Below are 23,112 nucleotides of genomic sequence, written 5' to 3' on the forward strand. Positions count from 1 at the left end.
GTGTGTGTGTGTGTGTGTGTGCGCGCGCACCACATCTTCTTTATCCATTCATCTGTCAATGGACATCTTTCGCCAGTGATTTCTGGAGGCTTTGGCCACTGGTTCCTAGTTCCTATCCTAGGTATGCTGTTTCATATTATAGCTCATCATCATCAGCTCTTGAGCTAAGAGCTGTGACCTCAGGTGAGGTGGGTCTCTGCCATGGTGTTTTGGTGAACGTGACTCTATAGAGAGATTACACCAACAGACTGGGCCCTCATAAGTTCATTGTGAAGGTTTTGTTTTGAACTTGGACTGTATTTCCCTATAAAAGTAGTGTGAGTGATTAGGACATTGGCCATTAGTACAGCTCTAATTCTTAAAGTAATGTTGTAATATACTATAAACAAGGTCTAGAAATTTCTTAGGAAAAGTCTATATGAATTCCAACTTGAGCTGCCTTGGATTTCTCCCAATTTCTTGGTTGGCTTTAGGGATGGCAGAGAAGACCTGAAGAGTGATTTTTAAACGGTGATTCTCAACCTTTTGTCTGTGCCAACACACACTGGGAACGTTTCAGACTTAATTATGGTAGTGCCTCTCAGGGTAGATGCGTGTGACCTGCCTTCCTCTTGTCTGTCTATGGTGATTCTGATGGGTACTCCTTCCCCTTCTGTGAATTACTGCTTAGAGCCCAGGGCCTCTGCTTGCTCCAAATACTACTTCTCAGTCTGAGACTAGCTGTGCGTTACCTTTTTCTTCAGAGGAATTTTTTTTTCCCCATGTTGTCTCTTCTGTTACCTATTAGTAGAACATCACCAGTATTTTTTAATTACGATTTTTCTTTTCTCTGGCCCACGAAGGAGTAGAATGTTGCCTCAGAACTTTCTTCTCATCCTTGTTCCTGAACTGAACAGTCCAAAGTTTCTTGGAGAAACAGTGTATCATTAGCCTCCTTTCTATACCATCTTTTTCTTTATTAGGTCTACAAGGACATGTTTTGTTTTGTTTTTTTACTTTTTCTCCCTACCCTCTACCCTCCTAGAAGGTCATGTTTTAAAAGGATGGTTCATATACCACCTGCATCAGATTTACCTGAAGGCTTTCTTAAAATGCAGACCCCTTGCTTAGTTCCAGTCCAGACTCACAGGGACAGATGGATGTGTCCCACTTCCCTTTCCTTGTACTAACACTTAAAAGCTTATGTCTCTGCTGTTGACATAGATCTGCTTCTAGTAGTGGACAGTCAGCAGGAGGGAGGAAAGAAGGTTTCAGAGACCATGAAGTCTCTTGAAATGCAGAGATAAGTTCTTCAAAGTTAAGGGCTCCTTACTCTGTGACACTTTGCTTCACACCCATCCCCTAATCTGTGTAACAGAGAAAGTGATGAAAATGGTCCTGCCTTAGCCCATTATCTCTTGGTTATAAGTAATAGAAACCTGCTTCTAATGATCTGAAACAGAAAAGAGTTTATTACCAAGGACACAGGGGTCTTTCAAAGAATGGAAGGGACGAAGTGTGATCAAGGCTCCCAAAGGCCTTGAACCAGAAATTGGAAAACCATGAGGACTTGAGGAAGGCACTTTCTCAGTTTTCTCTTTCTTTTCATTTCCAAGCATTGTTTTCTCCTCTTCCTCCTTATTGGAAGTGATTTTTTGACAGTTCAAACAGTCCTGCTCTTGGGATCTGGCACTCCTTGCTTGTGAGTTGGGAGAGAAATGGCTGCTATAGCTGCCACTTTCACTAGGCACCCTGACAACTAGTAAGCTCAGCATTTTCTAGTTGGCTTTAGGCGTTGCCCAGGGAACTATAGGTGTGATTTGCATTTGGGTTTTTTTGTTTAACCAGGTGCAGTCCTCCTTGTCCAACCTTGTGTTACTTTTTCAGACAGTTCTTGTGGTATATGTGGATTTCTTTTCCATTCCTTTCTTATTCCCTCATAAACAGCAGAGAATAATTTTATCTTGGCCCTGCATTCCTGCTTACAAACATGGTGGACAGCAGTGGCAGATGTTAGGGGAGAGGAGACTAAGAAGAGGGAGAGTCACCAGTGCTGAGTCCAACAGTCAGAAGGCCTTGACCTGTTGGATGAGGAGCAGACTCATTGAAATGCCTGTGATATGCTTATTATCTGCCACAAAACAAAATATGTGGCCAAGTTCTTGGGGAAATCCTGAAAGATACCTAGTTAGTAAGGAATTGTCAATAGAAATTAATTGTATAGAGATTATTAATCATTACTAATTGATCATGTGGGAAATGTCATTTCTCTCTCCTTTTTTTTTTAAGGATTTTATTTATTTATTTGACAGAGAGAGACAGCGAGAGAGGGAACACAGGCAGGGGGAATGGGAGAGAGAGAAGCAGGCTCCCACTGAGCAGGGAGCCCGATGCCAGGCTCCATCCCAGGATCCTGGGATCATGACCTCAGCTGAAGGCAGACTCTTAACGACTGAGCCACCCAGGCAGCCCTATTTCCTTCATTTTATGTGCTGTTCCCCATAGCCCCTGTCCACCATGTCATCATGAACCTCTGTTTTTCCCTTCATGGTGTGTTTCTCAACTCTATAAAGTCGACTGCTTTTTCAGGAACATTACCAACTTGTTTGGGGAGGGAAAACTGCATTGCCAATACTTAAGTACTTAGGTTACTTACAGACTTTATGTATAAACAGACTTTGTGTCCATTTCTTACTCAGGCTTTGGGGATTTCCAGGTCTCTTGAGGAGAAGCAACCTATTCTTCAGCCCTTTCCCCCAAACTGCAAATGTGTGGTCGCTATCAGAAACTAGTTTTCGTTAAAAAACATTATATATTTATGCAAATATGATACAAATACCATGACCTTTTATAGAATTTGAAGAGGTAACTAGCTACAACCAGTTTTTGAGAAAATTAAATGCTTCAAAATGGTGATTGCTGTTAGAGTCTCTTTATTTTGAGGGGGCTGGGAATATGGGAGTGGAGTAGCCACATATATGTTAGTAAAGTTTGCCAAATTAGAGAGGAAAAGCAAGCAAAACCCTCTTTATTAGCCATTTTTCTTGCAAGAGATGATGGGGAATGATGTGACCATGGGATGACAAAATTGGGGAAAGAAATGGGACTGGAAGGAGGTGAGTGTGTCTGAGTTGGCTTTCTCACTGCACTTCTGTGTATAAGCACACACCACCCATTAGGTTACCTGTTTGTTCCAGGAGGGATTAAGTAAAACAATTGGATTAGCCCTTTTTGTTTTTATGATTTAGCTGGTATTTGTTATGGGCTTTAAAAAGCATCTCTCTTTTTTTTTTTAAGATTTTATTTATTTGTGAGAGAGAGAGAAAGAGCACAAGCAGGGAGCGGCAGGCAGAGGGAGAAACAGGCTCCCCACTGAGCAAGGAGCCTGGTGTGGGACTCGATCCCTGGGATCATGACCCAGGCCAAAGGCAGACGCTTAACCAACTGAGCCACCCAGGCGCCCCTGGGGCTGGCTTCTAATGAGGGGAAGTATATATACTTCTATATTGAAGTATATATACTATTTTGAAGTATATATAGCTCATGAATGTTCGAAAGTAACAAACTTCCAGATCAAGAAACAGAACCTTACCAGCACTCTACAATCCCCTTTATATGGTTTTCCAATCTCCTGTCCCCTTTCTTTTAACCACTCTTCTGACTTCTGACAGCATAGTTTTTCCTTTTGCAGGAAAAGCTTTAAGGAAGCTTCTATGTGTGATAAAATAAGTAATAAAATAAATAGGCAGGGATAAAGAGAACAGCAGGAATCAAAAGCTTTTGAGAAAGGAGGTGTCAAACTGCTGATTGGGGAATGACTTTGAGTAGAAAATTCTCTCAATCTATTCATTAGAGTAGAATTTAATTTAATTTTAGTTCTTTTAAAATATAGATGCTGCCAGGATGATTAAGGCTATAGTTTGTTGATACTCAGATATTTTGTTTTTTAACTGAGGGAACAGGAATATAGCTTGGAGGAGTAAATCTCCATTTTGGGAGAAGGCCATTTTGTTGGCAATTTTAGACACCAGAGGGCAGTATGAAGGCACCATGTTTGATCTGCAATGGGATTCAGGAAGAGAAGTGAGGCTATTTGTTCAATTTGTATTTTTGCCTAAAAAAAAAAATCGTCTTGCTTTGCACACAAATCAAATTTTTGAAAAGGTAATGTAGCTTGTGGGACTTTGGGCAATTAACTTTTTTGGGCCTTAGTTTTCCTATCTATAAAATGTGAGTAATAATACCTATCTCATATAGTTTGAGTTAATACTGAATATGTGAAAGTGTTTGGAACATAATAAACTCTATACAAGTGTTAGCTTCAAACAACAGTCACAAAAACTGCCTCTCTTATATAAGTGTTAGGGTTGAAAAAAATCTTGAGACTGCCTTCCTTTTTACTTACTCTCATTCCTAACCAGTTAATTATAAATAATATTACAGTAATAAGTGTGAATAGCCTAAAAGTAAAAACTATAGTAGTTCTCTGGCCTTACCCTTATCCATCCCTAAGGTTTGATCTCTGCTTTTAACTCTTTTAGTTACATCTTTGTTGTGTGCCTCATTTTTCTAAAACACAGATATCTGGGCCCTACTCCAGAGGTTCTTCTTCAGTGGATCTGGGTAGGGCTCAAGAATTTGCATTTCTGACAAGTTCCCAGGTGATGCTTATGCTACTGGTTTGAGGACCACACACTGTGAGCCACTTTCTCTAGTCCACAGATCTCACTGACTTGTAAAATGTCACAGGGATTTGCACAGGGAGGTTGACTCAACAGCTGAAATTAAGTAATGAGCAGATCATCACTGAGTGGCTTAAAATTGAGTATAGAATAAAGTTCAAACTACATGGAATTCACCATATAGCTCTATCCACCTTTCCATTCCTCACCTCACCTCACCACCCCTTGTACATTTTATCATTGCTAAACTTACAGCGATTTAAAAAATGTGCTGTGGTTTCTCATCAGTGGTTTTTGATATGCTATTCTTTCTTTGTGGAATTCCTGTCCCTATTTGGCTGCCTGGAGGTACCTTCATTCTCTTTGTTGCTTTTCTATCGCTGCAGAATTGGATGTTTCTACCTCCCATATGCTCTTGAAACAATCTATATGTGCTTCTGTCAGAGTACAGATCACAATATATTTTACCTACTTGTCTGTCTTTCTTCTTTCTAGCTTGTTAGCTGCTTGGGAAGAGAGTCTTGGTATTTTACATTTCATTTTCACTGGCTTGGTATAGTTGTTGACATATAATATGAGCTAAAATAAACATTTGACTAAAGACAGAAGGAATTGGATGATTTGGAGGCCCAAAAGTGGAGACTGCTTATATGGAGTTTTGTTGTCTTTAATTTCAAGGAGCAAATCTACATAAGCAGCAGTATACACTCCCTGAGGATTTCTGTGGTGGAAGATGATGTTGGTTGGAATAAGAAATAGGAAGAGGTACCGGTTTGAGAAAATACTACTGAGTCTGATTTTGGAGGGGTCAGGGAAGATAACAAGCAAGAGCAGCATTTCTGAATGATAGAGCAACCTCAGGAAGGCCTCTAAAGAGGGAAATAGCTGGGATTGTTCTAGAAACTAAGAGGAAGTCATTGGGGCTGGCTTTTTTTTTTTTTTTTTATTTAACTGAGAGAGAGACAGCACAAGCAAGGGGAGCAACAGAGGGAGAGGGAGAAGCAGGCTGCCTGCTGAGGTCCCAGGACCCCGAGATCATGACCTGAGCTGAAGGCAGACGCTTAACTGACTGAGCCACCCAGGTGCCCCTGGGGCTGGCTTCTAATGAGGGGAAGACTAGATAAGATGAGGTTGGCAGGAGGCTGATGTTTTTGGGTCGTGGTAAGGAGTTTAGATTCTAAATGCAGGGCGCCTGGGTGGCTCAGATGGTTAAGCGTCTGCCTTCGGCTCAGGTCGTGATCCCAGGGTCCTGGGATCGAGCCCCGCATCGGGCTCCCTGCTCCTTGGGAGCCTGCTTCTCCTTCTGCTTCTCTCTCTCTCCCTCTCTCTCTCTCTCTGTTTCTCATGAATAAATAAATAAAATTTAAAAAAAAAGATTCTAAATGCAATGGGAAATCATTGAAAGGTTTTAACTAGTCAAGTGACATGATTCAATATACATTTTATCCTTTTTTTTTAAGATTTATTTATTTAAGAGAGAGCGCCTGTGTGTGTACATGCATGCAAGCAGGGGGGAGGGGCAGAGGGGGAGGGAGAGAGAGAGAACATCAAGTAGACTCACCGCTGAGCATGGAGCCCAATGCGGGGCTCAATCTCACGATCCTAAGATCATGACCTGAGCTGAAATCAAGAGTTGGACCCTTAACCCACTGAGCCACCCAAGCGCCCCCCAGTATACATTTTAAAAAGATGATCCTTGTTTGTCCATGGAGACTGGAATAGATGGGATTGGGGTGGGTGGGAGAAGAGTAGTTACAGGCTGTTGAGTAATCCTGGCTTGAACTAGACAGGTATGGGGAGGAAGGAATGAGGAACAGTAAGAGACTACAGAAATAGTCTGTAGCTAGACTTAATTAGTTCTTGTGATAAGAGTGGATTTAAGAGTTGAAGGAAACGGAAGAGTTAGACTTAGCTTTCTGGCTTGAACTGCTGTTTGGACATAAGAAGTGGGAAAGCTGGAGAAGGAATAAGTCTGAGAGGACGATCACTTTGCAAAGCCAAGTTTGAGATGCCCATTATGTTTTCAAGAGAATATCTCAGGTAGTTGTCTAAATGAGTCTGGAGCTCATGTGGAAGAGAGCCAGGGCTGGAGATACGAAGTTAACGTTCTCACTCACCAGAGAGACGGTATTAATGCATCAAAACGTGATAAGGTGTAGGACTCAGGATTTAAGATGGCCAGAAGAATGAGAGTATCCTCCCTTGATAATCTCTGGATTTCAGCCTCTTATTTCATCTGTAGTTTTGAAATTCACTCTATTTTATATATTCACTTGATTTTGTTAATTAGTTGATTTTGATAATTCCTTAGTGATTTTTCTGTTTTTTTTTTTTTTCTCCCCTTCCAGTTTTGGCTGATCTTGGGCATCAGGATTGAAATAATAAAATTTATGGGGGCGCCTGGGTGGCTCAGTCATTGAGTGTCTGCCTTCGGCTCAGGTCATGATCCCAGGGTCCCGGGATCGAGCCCCACATCGGGCTCCCTGCTCCACGGGAAGCCTGCTTCTCCCTCTCCCACTCCCCCTACTTGTGTTCCCTTTCTCGCTGTCTCTCTCTCTCTCTGTCAAAAAATAAATAAAATCTTAAAAAAAATAAAATTTATACCTTTTGTACTGTACTTTGAAAAATCTGTAAGGTTTTGAGAACAGTTACTGAAATTGCCTTTCCTTCTTTCTCTTCTTCAGGCTGACTGCCCTAAACTTTTCTGCTTACATGTACATTCTCCTGAAACCTATAGATTTGTTTTTTTTTAAGAATTAATTATTTCAAATATGTAGTATATGTGTATGATATGGAAATCAAAAGATACAGAAGAGTCTTCCTACCCTTACCCATCCCAGTCAATTACCTTTTCTGAAAGTAAGCCATGTTCCTAGGTCTTGTGAGTCATTCCATATCATTTCACATAAGATTAGTTGCATGGTATGCATTCTACTCTTATTGTATCATGATTTATTTACCAGTTTCCCATTATAGACTTACATTTTTGCTCTTTTCCATACTGGAAAAAGTTCTTCAAAAGATATCACTATAAATAATATCGTTTTCCAGGAGTATGAATATATCAGGATAAATTCTGAGGAGTGGAATTGCTGGGTCAAAGAGTTTATGCATTATAAATTTTGATAGATACTGCCAGATTGTTCTTCCTCCAGAGGATATACCATTGCACTTTCTCACTAGCAGTGAGACAACAGTGTCATATGTTGACACATGTCAACATAATGAGTTACCAACTCCTTGATCTTTGCTGCTAATCTTGAGAGGTGAAAAATGTGTCTTATTGAGCCCTGTAGAATTTGAATGATTACAGAGTGGCTTTGATTTTATTTTACTGAATTAGTGAAATGACTATTTTATGATTGTCAGTATATATATGTATTTTTTTTAAACCACCACAAGTGTTTCTAAGTGACTGGAGAACATTATTTGATTCTATATTTAAACCATACATTATAATATGGATGTTTAAGTTTCAGGATTTTAAATCATTATCCTTAATTTGCAGGTTTTATCTGAGAGAACTAATATTGAACTTTGGGTTTGTGCCAACATTATTCGTCTCTTTAATGATGATAACACAATTCCCTTCATTATACGGTATCGAAAAGAGCTTATTAATAACCTCGATGCTGATTCCTTGAGAGAAGTTCGACAAACCCTGGAGGAGCTCCGGTAAGAAACCTGGGAAGGGATGAGTCTACTGTGAAGCGAGAGAGGCCATGTGAGCCAGTGAGGAGAAACAGTGAGGAAGTGAATTACAGCTTATTTCAACAGTTCCATTGTTTTGTTTTCTTGAATTATTGTAATTGAATGTAGTCGCCTTCTGACAGAGGAAGTCAGCTCCATTTTACTTCTTTAGGTGTATACAGAGTCCCTCTGCTGGATTGTTTATGAATAGCTCAGGCACGCATGGGCAGAAAGGAGGTTTGCCTTAAAAGTGTGTGCCTAAGAGTTTGACTGTCATATTCTCTCATAAAAATAGTTGTGCATAATGGCAAAGGAAGGAAACTGAGAAAAATACATTTTAGTCTGAATCTTCAGTAGGTTATGTAAAACCGTCCTCTTAATACTATGAAGTCCCTAAATGGAGAGTTTTTGGCAGTATAGAGTTTGTGGGAAATATGTGTATTTCCTTTTTCTGATCTTTTAAAGGGCATGGTAATTTGGTATTGGTGGGTTTTAAGTTTTGTATAGTTACAAAATGAAAAGCATCCTTTAAAAATTATTTCTTTGGACTTACTGTAGTAACTCAGAAATAAGCATGCAAAGACTATAAGATTAACTATATTTTTCAGTAGAGTTTATTAAACACTCTTCACCATTCATGCATTTATTGCATGTCTCCTACATGCCAAGCACTGTGTTGTTAATGTGTGTGTTCTTCAACTCTATGACAAGGATCTGATTAAAATTGGATAGAATCTTACCTTCAAGCCATTCTAAAAGTGCTAAAAGTTATTTTTTAAAAGCAACCTAATAATCTTCCTGTGATTTGGGGGGAACCTGCATCTAACTAGGAGTTCTACACCTTTTGTTGAAGTCTTTTAGTGCCAGGAGAATTAAGATGCTAATAGGTGGAGAGTTATATTTCACTGAGAGAAAAATCAATTAGCCAGCCCAGAAGTATAAATGACTAGCTAATCAGGTGGTTTCAGATTTAAATCTTCCAGGCCCAGGTTAGTATAATCAAGCATTAAGGGATACAAACTCAAGATCCTAACTCCTAAGAGGATTAGCATCTATTCCAGCTGATTACTGACATGCAGGCTTGTCCACCCAGTTTGCCAGCTTGTCCTATTTTTTTTTTCCCAAAGAACCTGGTAATCTGAGTTTTTATATAAAAACTTTCTGGGCCAGACAAAACCATCCACAGGTCACATGTAGAAGGCCAGTAGTTTACAAATTAGAAAGTAAGCTTTCTATTTGGTTAAATTCAGGGTAATGAAGAAAATCTGAGGATTTGGGGATCTGAAATTGGGGAGAGTGTCACAAACAAGCAGGAATAGTTTACATTAAAAATTAAAGGTATTCTAATAATATTTGGTTGTGTGGGGGACAAATAGCTTTATGTCGAGATTACTATTATTTTTCTATTAAAAACATTTCTGCAAAAGAGTTCATTTCCTGAGTATCTATTAATAGTGAAATACATTGAATATTAGTGGAGGAATATTTCTCTAAGTGGGGGCATTGACTGGGGACTCTGAGCAGAATTCGCTGTCAAGGACATTATTGAAATGGTTGATGAAACTTAGGTGAGATCTGTGGATTAGAATATAGTAATATATCTATATTCATTACCTGATTTAGATGGCTATATTGTTATGTAGGAGGAGATTCTTGTTTATAGAAAATATGCACTAAAATATTTGGGTAATGGTAACTTATCCTTAAATGGTCCAGAGGGGGGAAATTGTTTTTATCTCAACTACAACATTCCTGTAAGTTTGAGATAGCTTCAAAAAGGAAGTTTTGACACATAAGTCTTGTGTGTTACAAAAGTTTTTATTTTCAGGGCTGTTGCAAAGAAGGTTCATAGTACAATCCAAAAAATTAAGAAGGAGGGAAAGATGTCTGAGTGCTTGTTAAAAACCTTGCTGAACTGTAAAACTTTTGAAGAACTAGAACATGTGGTAAGGAACTCTTTTAATCTTTTAATATAATACCTACCTAATTATATTATGATTTGGATCTTTTTATATAAAGTTAAAAAAGATCTGGAAATAAAAAGCTAAAGTCATCAGCCATCATTATTTAATTCAACCAAGTGCTTATTCAATAAATACCTATCAAATGCTTTTTTGTGTGGTTTGCTAAGATAGGTAATACAGAGTCCTTGTCTCCAAGGCATTCCCAGTTGAGTGGGGAGACAAAGGAGTGTAGGTTATGGAATTGAGAAGCCTAAGGGAGAGTGCTCACTCAGCTGGAGACCTAGCTGTGAGGGTCTTCAGCATGTAGTTGGTATTTAAAACCATGAGAATGGATGATTTCACTCAGGGAGAGTTTATGGGTAAGCAAGTCAGGGTAGACCATTGAGGAACACTAACTTTTAAAGCATGGGTGGAGGAAGGGAAAACCGAAGGAGGAGACATGGAAAGAATGGTCAGGGAAGTAGGAGGAGAATCAGGAGATGATGACACCATGGAAGACTGTAGGGAAGAGAGTCTTAGAAGGAGGTAATGATCAATAGTTAAGTAAGTAAATGTAGCAGGGAGGTTTGGCAAGATGAGGACTGAAAAATGTATATTTGATAATTAGGGGATCATGGTGCCTCTTTGGGATACCACTTTCAGCAAGGTGTGGGAAGAGAAGCCTACTGGCTCAGGTTGAGGAGTGAATGTGTGTAAGAAGTAGAAGCATTGTGTGTCAGCAGCTATTAGAGGAGCTCCCTTGGGTTGTGGAGAGGACCTTACAGTCCTTGCAGTCCAGGCACTGAGTTTTTAAGATGAGGGAATACAAACAAATGACTAATGTGAAGTGAATAGAAAAGTCTAAAGAATCAGATAAGGAATAACCATCTTTGTACAGCTAGTAGTCTCTGGTTAGTATTAATTCATCTCTGAAGGGAGAGGAAAGGGTTGAGAAAAGGATGTCTTTAGCATTCCCACGATGTCTTCTGATTTTGTGTTTTAATTTTGACTTGCTTTTTAAAACTGAACGATATGGTATATTTTCTGACTTTTTTTTTCTAGTCAGCTCCATATAAAACTGGAAGCAAAGGCACCAAAGCCCAGAGAGCAAAGCAGTTGGGATTAGAAGGAGCAGCCAAGACACTGCTTGAGAATCCAGGGCAGCTGAATCTGCTATCTTACATTAGACCCAATGTAAAAGGTACCGGCTTTACCTTAAGAGATCATCCCTGTTTCTTTCTCTTCCTTTTTTAATTTGAAAACTATGTTTAAAAAGTTTTTCATTAAGTAATGACTATACAAGAGTATTATAGCATATAAGAATAAATAATTCTAATAAAACAAATCCCCATATACCTCTTGCTTAGGCATCAACTTCCTCTTTTGAAGTGCCTGTTCTAGTCTTTTGCCCATTTTTATTATGTTGTTTCTCTCTTTTTAAATTAATTTATAAGTACTTTTTAAGATATTCTTTCTCAGTTATATGTATTACAAATCTTTTCTCCCAGTTTGTAACTTCTTTTCATTTTTCTTTATGCTGTCTATTAAATAAACAGAAAGTAGAAGGTCTTAGTTTTATTATAATTTATTAATCTTTTCAGTTTTGCTAATCTTTTCTCTAGGATACTTGCTTTTTTTTCTTTTTAGAGAAATTTCTTCATGTTCCAAAGTTATAAAGAATGTCCTATATTTTCTTTTAAAACTTTGATTCTATTTCTAAAAATTTATTTAATTATAAAAGTCATATCTACTTTTTAAAACTAATTTTAACAATTCTGACATATATTAGTTATAAAGTGAAGTCCTGCTCCCACACTTCTACTCTCCAGGAGGGAAGGGTCTTTTTCTGAAATGTATCTTTAACCTTTTGTGTATGTGTGCACAAGAAGGAGAGTGAGATGGGAGATGGTGTAGGGGAGAGAGAATTTCTAAGAGAAACCCATGGAAAGTGGCAACTGATACATGTCGAGAGACATTGGTTTTATTGGCAAAATTAGCCCTAGAGTGAGAGCTCTTTGAGCAAGAGTGACTTTTTACAGGAGTGCTCTGACAGGATAGGATGGGGAAATTGGTGCTCTCCTAAGTCCTATTCTCATTCTAGTTTCTTTGGTCTTGTGTTTATTCTTTTGGCTAGGAGACCTAAGTGTCTATAGGGGGCAGTCTCTGATAAGAATATCCACATTCTGTACTACACTTTGGGGAATCCTGGCATATTGTAACCTGCATTCATTTTAAACTATTCAGCAATGTGAGTTTGCAATTAAAAAATTAAGGATGAGTGTCTGTAACTATTCACATACAAATATACACATCTTAATATCTGATTTGAAAATGGCAATAATGAAAAGAAAAAGCAAATAAGTATTGAATTTAGAGATGGATCGAAATGAGTAAAACTTGTTTGTTTCATTTTTTAATGTGTATTTTTAGTTAGATTTTCAAATGATGCAATTTTAATGTTTTAATAGTAGCTGAGACTGTATAGCCAAGCATTAGGGTCACCCACAGTGGTAACTTTCTTGCCCAGTGATAGTATGTTTTCTTAGAATCAAATATTGGAATTTTCAGAATGTCAGGTGCATAAAGGTTTATTGTCTGTTCTTACTCTTTAATGGTCGATCTCCATTCCTTTTCACCTCCTTTGGTACCAAGTTTTCCTTAGTTTACACATATACTGCGTTCCTACTGGGTAGGTTTGATAACTCTGTCTCTTTGCATGGCCATATACGGTGATGTTCATGAACTACATGGTGATGGACACTTGGTGATACTTCTGTTAATGGGGCTCAGTCAGGGCTCACTGCAGTTACAGTCATACTAGCACATATATTGAACTTTCTGTTTGCTTTATTCCCTCTTTCTTTTACTCTGATCATAAATGTCAAAGAATTACAATTAATTCCAAACAAGATAGATACTGGTTTTTAAAGTTTGCTTGGATTGTGTTTTTCTTTTCTCTGTCCCTTCATTTCTTGGGCTATACACGTACTCATGATCATCCTCAGTTCTCTTATTTTTCTAAAGACATATTTTCATTATTCCCATCATTTCTCAAAGAAATGTTCAAGAAACCAACTGTTTTCAGTGTGAAGTGGAAGACACTTCTTACTTGCCACAGACCAATAAGAATTTGGTCTGAATCAAAAAGATATACATGCCACAAATGAACTACATCCTAGAATTTTCAGAATATCCCATGTTGTTTACAAGGAGGAGTAGCTGATTACTCTGTTGTGTGGAAGAAGAGGTAGCCGTATTGCAGATAAAGTGAAAAGAAGTGTTGGCCCTTCAATTTTTGTTACAGTTGTGGAGCTTTGAAGAATCTGGCTGGAAAGTTTTCACTGCAACAAAGGAGATACGATTTTCTGCTTCTGTGGTCCTTATTTCCTTCTGATTTCATTGAGGTGCTAAACTTTTTGAACTCTTGTTATTTTTGGCTGTCTTAAGCCCCAATGATCAGTTCTGTCTGATGGAAGAAGATGCTTATTCAAACACACAAGACTCTTTTCCCAGTCCTTTCTCTTCCTAGTTGGACTGAGAGGGAGGTAATGTAATGTGGATGAGCTACCCAAGTGACTCTGATAATTTCTACCTCCCATGAGGAGCCCCTGCTCTAAAGGTAGCTCAAGGCACCTCCCCAGCGTTGTTTTTGCCTTTTTTTTTTTTTTTTTTAAACTTTAGTGGGTATCAGAATCATCTGGAATGCTCTGCAAAACAAAAATCCCCAAGTCTAGGAATCCATATTTTTAGTAAGTACCTAGTGTGATTTTATTTTTGGGTCCTTAGACTATACAAAACATTGCTCTAGAGCTCTAGTTTAATTTTAATTACATAAGGTTTGTCAATTATAAAAAGTTTACAAATTGTATTCGCCAAAAATGATGGGGGCTTTTTAAAGGTCTCTTATTATAATAGAAAAATATATAACTTCCTTTTTCTGTTTTCTCTCATTGATGATTCTCATTGGAGATAGGTTCCATCTTTACTTCTGACTTACTACCCTGGTGTTTTTATTAAATTTTGTGTAATGATGCTGTAAGGTGCTTTGGGACTCCAGGAATTAGTGCATAGTGACTGGTTTTCTTTTCTTTCTTTCTTTCCTTTTTTCTTTTTTTGTAAGATTTTATGTATTTATTTGAGAGAGAGGAAGAGTGAGAGAGAGAGCTTGAGTGGGGTGAGGAGCAGAGGGAGAAGTAGGCTTAATCCTGGGGCGGGGCTCAATCCCAGGACTCCGGGATCTTGACCTGAGCTGAAGGCAGCCGCTCAACCAACTGAGGCACCCAGGTGCCCCAGTGACTGGTTTTCTTAGATGAAGACTAATGTAGGGAGATAGCTCACCCAAGAGCAGATATTTACTGACTGCTTACTATATGTCACAGCTGTTCTAGGTCCTTTATATATACAACCTTGCACCTCTCAAAGGTAATTCACTCCTGAAAATCCCCTCATAGGGAAACTCTCTTAAAATGTAAACAGAATTTATACTAATTTTAATGGTTAAATTTCTTTAAAATAATTTTAGTTATTTTAATAGTTAAGATTAGTTATAAGAAAACCCAACAAGGCATTTCTTTTTATTAATGACTCCCTAAGTCTGTCCTCATATTTTCTTTGTCTTCTGTACCTATTACTCATTAAAACTATGCTCTCAGAAAAACATACTTATGATACTTACTGCTTATGTAATTCAAACTTTAATGCAAGAATAAAAAAGCTTTAATAGAACAACTAAGAAGAAATGGAACAAAAGCAATGCAAATGATCTCTCTCAATGTATATATAAGTTGAGATCACAGGGCCCTGATGTTCAAGAGTCACTGCTATAAATTAGCAAACCAGAAGCACTTGGAAAGAACATAATGCTCCACTGGTAGACAATTCAACTGTGAAGATGAATGACCACATAATGGCCTTGTTTTGTGCTCATGAGATTTGAGAAATTCAAATGGATCATTAAAAATGTGAATAAATGCCTCATAAGTCAACATAAGAATATTAATAAAATTACTTGTAAAGGATAATTTTTGTACCTGGTATGAAATGGTATACCTTAGATTATAACTTTGTTAATATATATTTCCCATAGCACATTTATTCTTTATAAACACTTCATGAAGTAGGTGCTATTATTCCATTTTTATAGGAAGCTGAGGCACAGAGAGGTCAGGTAATTTGCCCAAGGTTACACATTTGGTAAGTGGTGGAACTGGGATTAGACTAGGCAGCTGGCTCTGGAGCTGCATTTTTTACCACTAGGTTATATGATATGTAAAGGTCCTGTATTATTGCTTTGGAGACTTGTTACTTTTTGGAGAGGTAAGCTAGTCACTGCTATGATACTTGTCTGTCTTAAGGTTTTCAATTTAAGGGTTTATTTTGACTGGAATAAATTTATTACGATTTAATTGTAGACTTAAAAAACCAATCTGTAGTTCTTGCTTTGTTTTCCCCCTTATCCTTCTCCTAAAGGACTTTCAGCACTCCAGGATATTGAAACAGGAGTGCAGCATATTTTAGCAGACATGATTGCTAAAGACAAAGACACGCTTGACTTCATTCGGAAATTGTGAGTAACTCCTTTATAGAGTTTTCTGCTTTGTGGACTCATGCTGTTAAGGGTCATATGGTTAGTGCTAACACTAGTGTTCATTAAAAACTTTATCTTTAGACTTTTTTTTTGGTAGCAGAACTCTTTGTTCAAGCAACAGAACACTAATATATAAAACAGATAAAAGTGAAGTTGCTTTAATTGAATTCTAGGCAGGAAGCCTGGCACTCTGCCTGCTCATCTTCCTTACACTGACATACCTCAGTGGAGGGCTCTGAGGAACAGTTTAAAAACCATTGCATTAGAGACCTAAATATGAGGCAGGAGTCCATCAAAATCCTAGAGGAGAACACAGGCAGCAACCTCTTTGACCTCAGCTGCAGCAACTTCTTCCTGGGAACATTGCCAAAGGCAAGGGAAGCAAGGGCAAAAATGAACTATTGGGACTTCATCAAGATAAAAAGCTTTTGCACAGCAAAGGAAACAGTCAAAAAACCAAAAGACAGCTGACAGAATGGGAGAAGATATTTGCAAATGACATATCAGATAAAGGGCTAGTATCCAAAATCTATAAAGAACTTATCAAACTCAACACCCAAAGAACAAAGAATCCAATCAAGAAATGGGCAGAAGACATGAACAGACATTTTTCCAAAGAAGACATCCAAATGGCCAACAGACACATGAGAAAGTGCTCAACATTGCTTGGTTTCAGGGAAATCCAAACCAAAACCTCAACGAGATACCACCTCACACCTGTCAGAATGGCTAAAATTAACAAGTCAGGAAACGACAGATGTTGGAGAGGATGCTAAGCAAGGGTAACCCTCCTACACTGTTGGTGAGAATGCAAGCTGGTGCAGCCACTCTGGAAAACAGTATGGAGGTTCCTCAAAAAGTTGAAAATAGAGCTACCGTATGACCCAGCAATTACACTGCCGGGTATTTACCCCAAAGATACAAATGTAGTGATCCGAAGGGGTACATGCACCCCAATGTTTATAGCAGAAGTGACCACAATAGCCAAACTATGGAAAGAGCTAAGATGTCCATCAACAGATGAATGGATAAAGCTGATGTGGTATATAGATACAATGGAATATTATGCAGCCATCAAAAACCCAAAATCTTGCCATTTGCAACGACGTGCATGGAACTAGAGGGTATTATGCTAAGCGAAATAAGTCAATCAGAAAAAGACATGTATCATATGATCTCACTGATATGAGGAATTCTTAATCTCAGGAAACAAACTGAGGGTTGCTGGAGTGGTGGGGGGTGGGAGGGATGGGGTGGCTGGGTGATAGACATTGGGGAGGTTATGTGCTATGGTGAGCACTGTGAATTGTGTAAGACTGTTGAATCACAGACCTGTACCTCTGAAACAAATAATATATTATATGTTAAAAAAAAAGAAGAAGAAGAAGATAGTAGGAAGGGAAAAATAAAGGGGGGGGAATCGGAGGGGAAGACGAACCATGAGAGACTATGGACTCTGAGAAACAAACTGAGGGTTCTAGAGGGGAGGGGAGTTAGGGGATGGGTTAGCCTGGTGATGGGTATTAAAGAGGGCACGTATTGAATGGAGCACTGGGTGTTATATGCAAACAATGAATCATGGAACATTACATCAAAAACTAAAAAATAAAAATAAAAAAAAACCCATTGCATTACACAATGTATGCTAGAGAGAGATTCATATTCATTTAGACTGGGTGGCATGCTTTTTAGACGTATATACTATACATGTATTATAATAGCTCATTTCTGGTATTTATAAGTGATTGAGTTAACTTGAAAATGTTTAATATCAGGTATAGATAAAAGTGCTAACCTCAAAATGAATTTCAGCTGATGGAGAGAGCTGCTTATCCATGGTATCATGGTCCATTTATAAGAGATTAAAACCTCATGACCTAGTAGGCCCTACTTGGGCTTTTGGATTTTATGCCTCATTAAAAAAAGATACTATCCGAAAATGCTATTTTAATATATTTTTCAGCTGTGTATCAGCAGAGAAGACTGCTCTTACTCTTTCTCCACATCTCTGTATGAGGTGTGCAGAGGAGAGGAAAGGTGGAGATGAACCAGTTGACTTCAGTAGCTTGTCAGGGTTTTTGTTAATACAGGGAGAGAAGTTTCCTATTTCCTCAGTAATAGTAAAAGTAATTGCTAGTAGGAATAAGTCAAAGGAGGAAAATCTCCCAGGTTTAAATGTGTTTTTATAAGTAATCATACTCCCGAAATTTGTTTCAGTTTTATAAACTGTCACTGGAAAGCTGTCCTGCCATATCCTCTCATTTCCCTTCTTTTTAGCTTTGACTTGGCTCTTGACTGCCTGACTCAGTGGTTAGAAAAGGATGATATCTAGACCAGAATTATTGATCTGGTATGTGTAGTTTTGGTCTCTTACATAACTACAGATGAACTGATTTAGGCATTTTATAGGAGGATTGGGTTGACATATACATAGATCTGGAAGTATATACCTATACTAGCAGAGTCCTCTTTTGATGGGTCAGTACCTTTTTATACTTGGGCATTACTTAAAAAAAAAAAAATCTCATTTGGTAATAGCTTAAGTTTTTTGCTAACATTGTTTCCATATAATGTGTTTCTTTACTGAGCAGGTGCCAAAATAGGTATATTTGTATCCAGTCATCTCTGGCAAAGGTGTCCTCAAAGAAAGTAAATGAGAAAGACATTGATAAGTTTCTGCTCTATCAGAATTTTTCATGCAACATAAGAAACATCCAACATCATCAGGTAAATAAAGAAACTGCTTATTCATGCTGATAGTAATAATAATGATGATACTTTGGATTTGCCTACAACTCTACTTATTAAGGAACTAAAGAATTTTAAGGCAACCATTTTCTTCTTTTTTTCATATAAATTCTTATAATATTGTCATATCTTTCGCATTTCACAAATGTGGAACTCAAGACCCAGAAAAGTTAGTAAAACTGAGATTTATTAGCAGAGCTGACAGTATACCACTTCAGATAGCTTGAGGTTTTGGCTGGTGATCTTTCGTATTAGACTTTGCTTCTCACCGTGCTTGGTTTAGAGCTCAGTACTTTTCCGTGTGACATACAAATTAGAGATAATCTGATTTAAAGTGTGAGATCTCACTTAGTTGTGAAAAGTATAGTTCTTATATCTCTGTCTTTAATATCATTTTTCAGTTTACTAATTTTTTTCCTAATTGTTATATCTACAATGTGGAAAGTGGCTTTTATGTCATAAGGGGGAAAAGAAAGATGATTTACAAACTGAAAATAAAATAATACTGGCTTTACACTTACCTATGTAGCTACTTTTACCAGTGTTCTTTATTTCTTTGTATGCTTTTGAGTTACTGTCTAATGTCCTTTCATTTCTGCCTGGAGGACTTCCTGTAACATTTCATGTAGGGCTGGTCTACTAGAGAGAAACCCCCTCGGTTTTTGTTTATCTGTAAGGTCTTAATTTGTTTTTTTAAATTTATTTTTAATTGTGGTAAAATACATGTAACATATGTATTTAACTTATAATTTTACCATCCTAACCATTTTTAAGTGCACAGTTCAGTAATGTTGAGTGTATTTACATTGTTGTGCAACCAATCTCCAAAACTTTTTCTGGGTATAGAATTCTAGGTTGACAGTTTTTTTCTTTCAGCTCTTTGAATTTATCATCCCACTGTCTTCTGGCCTCCATGGTTTTGATGAAGAATCAGCTGTTAGTCTTACCGAGTCCTTAACACATGATGAATTACTTCTCTTCTTCCAGGATTCTCTGGCTTTAGTTTTTAACAGTTTGATTATAATGTGTCTCACTGTGGATCTCCTTGAGTTTATCTTTCTTGGGGTTCATTCTGATTCTTGGATGTGTTGATTATTTTTCATCAAAACTGAGAAATTTGGGTCATTATTTCTTCAAATATTCTTTCTGCCTCTTTCTCCTCTCCTGGGTCTCCTGTTATGTTACATTATGTTACTTGATAATGTCTCACAGGTTTCTTAGGCTCTGTTTCTTTCTTTTTTTTTTTTTCCCCTTTCTCTTCTCAGACTGTATAATCTCAATTGACCAGTCTTCAAGTTTGCTGATTCTTTCTTCTGCTTGCTCAAATTAACTCTTGAACCCTTTCAGTAAATTTTTCATTTCAGTCATTGTAGTTCTCAGCTCAGAATTTCCGTTTGGTTTCTTTTTGTAATTCTCAACTCTATTGATATTCTGTGTTTGTTGAGACCACGTTCTCCTGATTTTTTTTAGGACACTGTCCGTGATTTCCTTTAACTCTGAGCATATTTAAGACAGTTGATTTAAAGTGGTCTTGTAAGACCAGTGTCTGAGTTTCTTCAGAGATAGTTTCTGTTAGTTTCTTTTTCCCTGTAAATGGGTGATACTTTCTTGTTTCTTTGCATGCCTTGTAATTTTATGTTAAAAACTTGACATTTTGAATATTATAAATTGGCAACACTGAAAATCAGATCCTCCTCCTCAATATTTGTTGTTGCTGCTGTTGGGGATTTTATTGTTTGTTTAGTACCTTCTAAACTATTTTTTAAGTGTCTGTATTCTTTGTCATGTGTGACCACTGAAATCTCTTCCATTAGCTTAGTGGACCACTAGTTATTTGACAGAGATTTTCTTAATGCCTAGATAGCCAAAACAAAAAGCACATTCTCCTAGTTCTTGCAGATTGACTGTATGTTAGGGGTACTCTTTCAACATTAGCATAGCAAGGGTATTTACAGTTCTGTCCTTAGCCTTCACTTCCTGTTTGCATGGAGCCCAAAGGTTAGTCAAAGGTGAAAGCTTAAGGTCTTTTCAGAGCATGTGTCTAGTTCCAAGCATGCATACAAACTCCGAGATTCTCTAATCTATGCAGGAACTTTAAAAAAAACCCTTCCCCTCAAATATCTAATATTCAAGCCTCTTTTTCATCCAGGTTTTTGTGGTCTGTTTGTCGGTTACCCTGACTGTAATCCCTCATCACCTACTGTTATCCCTTACCCCTCAACACTGCGACTAATTTATTTGCCTTTAAATACTTTTGACAAATGCCACCCAGAGAATGGCTTCTGTCCTGGGGAAGCTCTGAGACAGGCAAAACAAAGGCAAGCCATTGAGTCCATCCTGCACGGAGCCATCAGACAGATCAAAACACATAATCACAAATTTTTGAGAATAAGGTCCATGTTGCTCCCTCTGGCACTAGCAACCTCTGCTAGGAATGTAGGCTGTTATCTTCATGGCCACTGTGGAGGATAGCAAATGGGCAAGTTAAAAGTGCTCTTTTACCAAAACTCTGTGGCTCCTTTTTTCTTTAGATGTTCCTCTGGTTGTTGTAAGCTTTTTATCAGGGTCCAGAGTTCTAAAAATGTTGATTCTGACAGTTTTGGCCAGTTTCTTACTGTTGTAGAGGGATGGACTTTTGGAGTTCCCTTCTCTATTGTGTTGGTGATGTCACACCTAACAGCAATTTTAAAGTGTGCTAATAGTCCTTGCTCTATTCCAGAACCAGAATGTGGCTTTAACTTTATAAACTGTCCTTCTTTATCTTGTCTAATGGTTTTTAGCTTAAAGTCTACTTTGGTGTCAGGATTGTACCTCTTACTTTTATTAATTTTTTATTTTTATGTTAATCACCATACATAATATCATTAGTTTTTGATGTAGTGTTCCATGATTCATTGTTTGTGCATAACACCCAGTGCTCCACGCAGAACGTGCCCTCTTTAATACCCATCACCAGGCTAACCCATCCCCCCCCCTCCCCTCTACAACCCTCAGTTTGTTTTCCAGAGTCCATCGTCTCTCATGGTTCGTCTCCCCCTCCGATTTACTCCCCTTCATTCTTCCCCTCCTGCTATCTTCTTCTTCTTTTTTTTTCTTAACATATATTGCATTATTGGTTTCAGAGGTACAGATCTGTGATTCAACAGTCTTGCACAATTCACGGCGCTTACCATAGCACATACCCTCCCCAATGTCTATCACCCAGCCACCCCATCCCTCCCACACCCCCACCACTCCAGCGACCCTCAGTTTGTTTCCCAAGATTAAGAATTCCTCATATCAGTGAGGTCATATGATACATGTCTTTCTCTGATTGACTTATTTCACTCAGCATAACACCCTCCAGTTCCATCCACATCGTTGCAAATGGCAAGATCTCATTCCTTTTGATGGCTGCATAATATTCCATTGTGTATATATACCACATCTTCTTTATCCATTCATCTGTTGATGAACATCTTGGCTCTTTCCACAGTTTGGCTATTGTGGACATTGCTGCTATAAACGTTGGGGTGCACGTACCCCTTCGGATCCCTACATTTGTATCTTTGTGGTAAATACCCAGTAGTGCAATTGCTGGGTAGTATGGTAGCTCTATTTTCAACTGTTTGACGAACCTCCATACGGTTTTCCAGAGTGGTTGCACCAGCTTGCATTCCCACCAACATTGTGGGAAGGTTCCCTTTTCTCCGCATCCCTGCCAACATGTGTCGTTTCCTGACCTGTTAATTTTAGCCATTCTGACTGGTGTGAGGTGGTATCTCATTGAGGTTTTGATTTGGATTTCCCTGATGCTGATCATTGTTGAGCACTTTTTCATGTGTCTGTTGGCCATTTGGATGTCTTCTCTGGAAAAATGTCTGTTCATGTCTTCTGCCCATTTCTTGATTGGATTATTCTTTGGGTGTTGAGTTTGATAAGTTCTTTATAGATTTTGGATACTAGCCCTTTATCTGATATGTCATTTGCAAATATTTTCTCCCATTCTGTCAGTTGTCTTTTGGTTTTGTTGACTGTTTCTTTTGCTGTGCAAAAGCTTTTTATCTTGATGAAGTCCCAATAGTTCATTTTTGCCCTTGCTTCCCTTGCCTTTGGCGATGTTTCTAGGAAGAAGTTGCTGCAGCTGAGGTCGAAGAGGTTGCTGCCTGTGTTCTCCTTTAGGATTTTGATGGACTCCTGTCTCACGTTTAGGTCTTTCAACCATTTGGAGTCTATTTTTGTGTGTGGTGTAAGGAAATGGTCCAGTTTCATTCTTCTGCATGTGGCTGTCCAATTTTCCCAACACCATTTGTTGAAGAGACTGTCTTTTTTCCATTGGACATTCTTTTCATCTTTGTCGAAGATTACTTGACCGTAGAGTTGAGGGTCCATTTCTGGGCTCCCTATTCTGTTCCATTGATCTATGTGTCTGTTTTTGTGCCAATACCATACTGTCTTGATGATGACAGCTTTGTAATATAGCTGGAAGTCTGGAATTATGATG

The 23,112-nt window shown here is 38.1% G+C and overlaps 1 protein-coding gene across 3 annotated transcripts in view; it reads left to right on the forward strand.

Moving 5' to 3' along the window:
* The window catches only part of SRBD1 (S1 RNA binding domain 1), a 200,271-nt gene that overhangs the window by 16,784 nt on the left and 160,375 nt on the right, over positions 1-23,112 (forward strand). For all 3 annotated transcript variants that reach the window (XM_025868898.2, XM_025868899.2, XM_025868901.2), the window contains exons 5-9: positions 8,170-8,336; positions 10,180-10,297; positions 11,357-11,495; positions 15,764-15,860; positions 18,473-18,608. In XM_025868898.2, the coding sequence (XP_025724683.1) occupies positions 8,170-8,336; positions 10,180-10,297; positions 11,357-11,495; positions 15,764-15,860; positions 18,473-18,608 (657 nt within the window). The remainder of the gene's footprint in view (positions 1-8,169; positions 8,337-10,179; positions 10,298-11,356; positions 11,496-15,763; positions 15,861-18,472; positions 18,609-23,112) is intronic.

This window comes from Callorhinus ursinus, unplaced genomic scaffold, assembly GCF_003265705.2.
Source record: "Callorhinus ursinus isolate GAN/ISIS: 27379988/994484 unplaced genomic scaffold, GSC_fseal_2.0 scaffold10, whole genome shotgun sequence".
NCBI classification, from domain to species: Eukaryota; Metazoa; Chordata; class Mammalia; order Carnivora; family Otariidae; genus Callorhinus; species Callorhinus ursinus.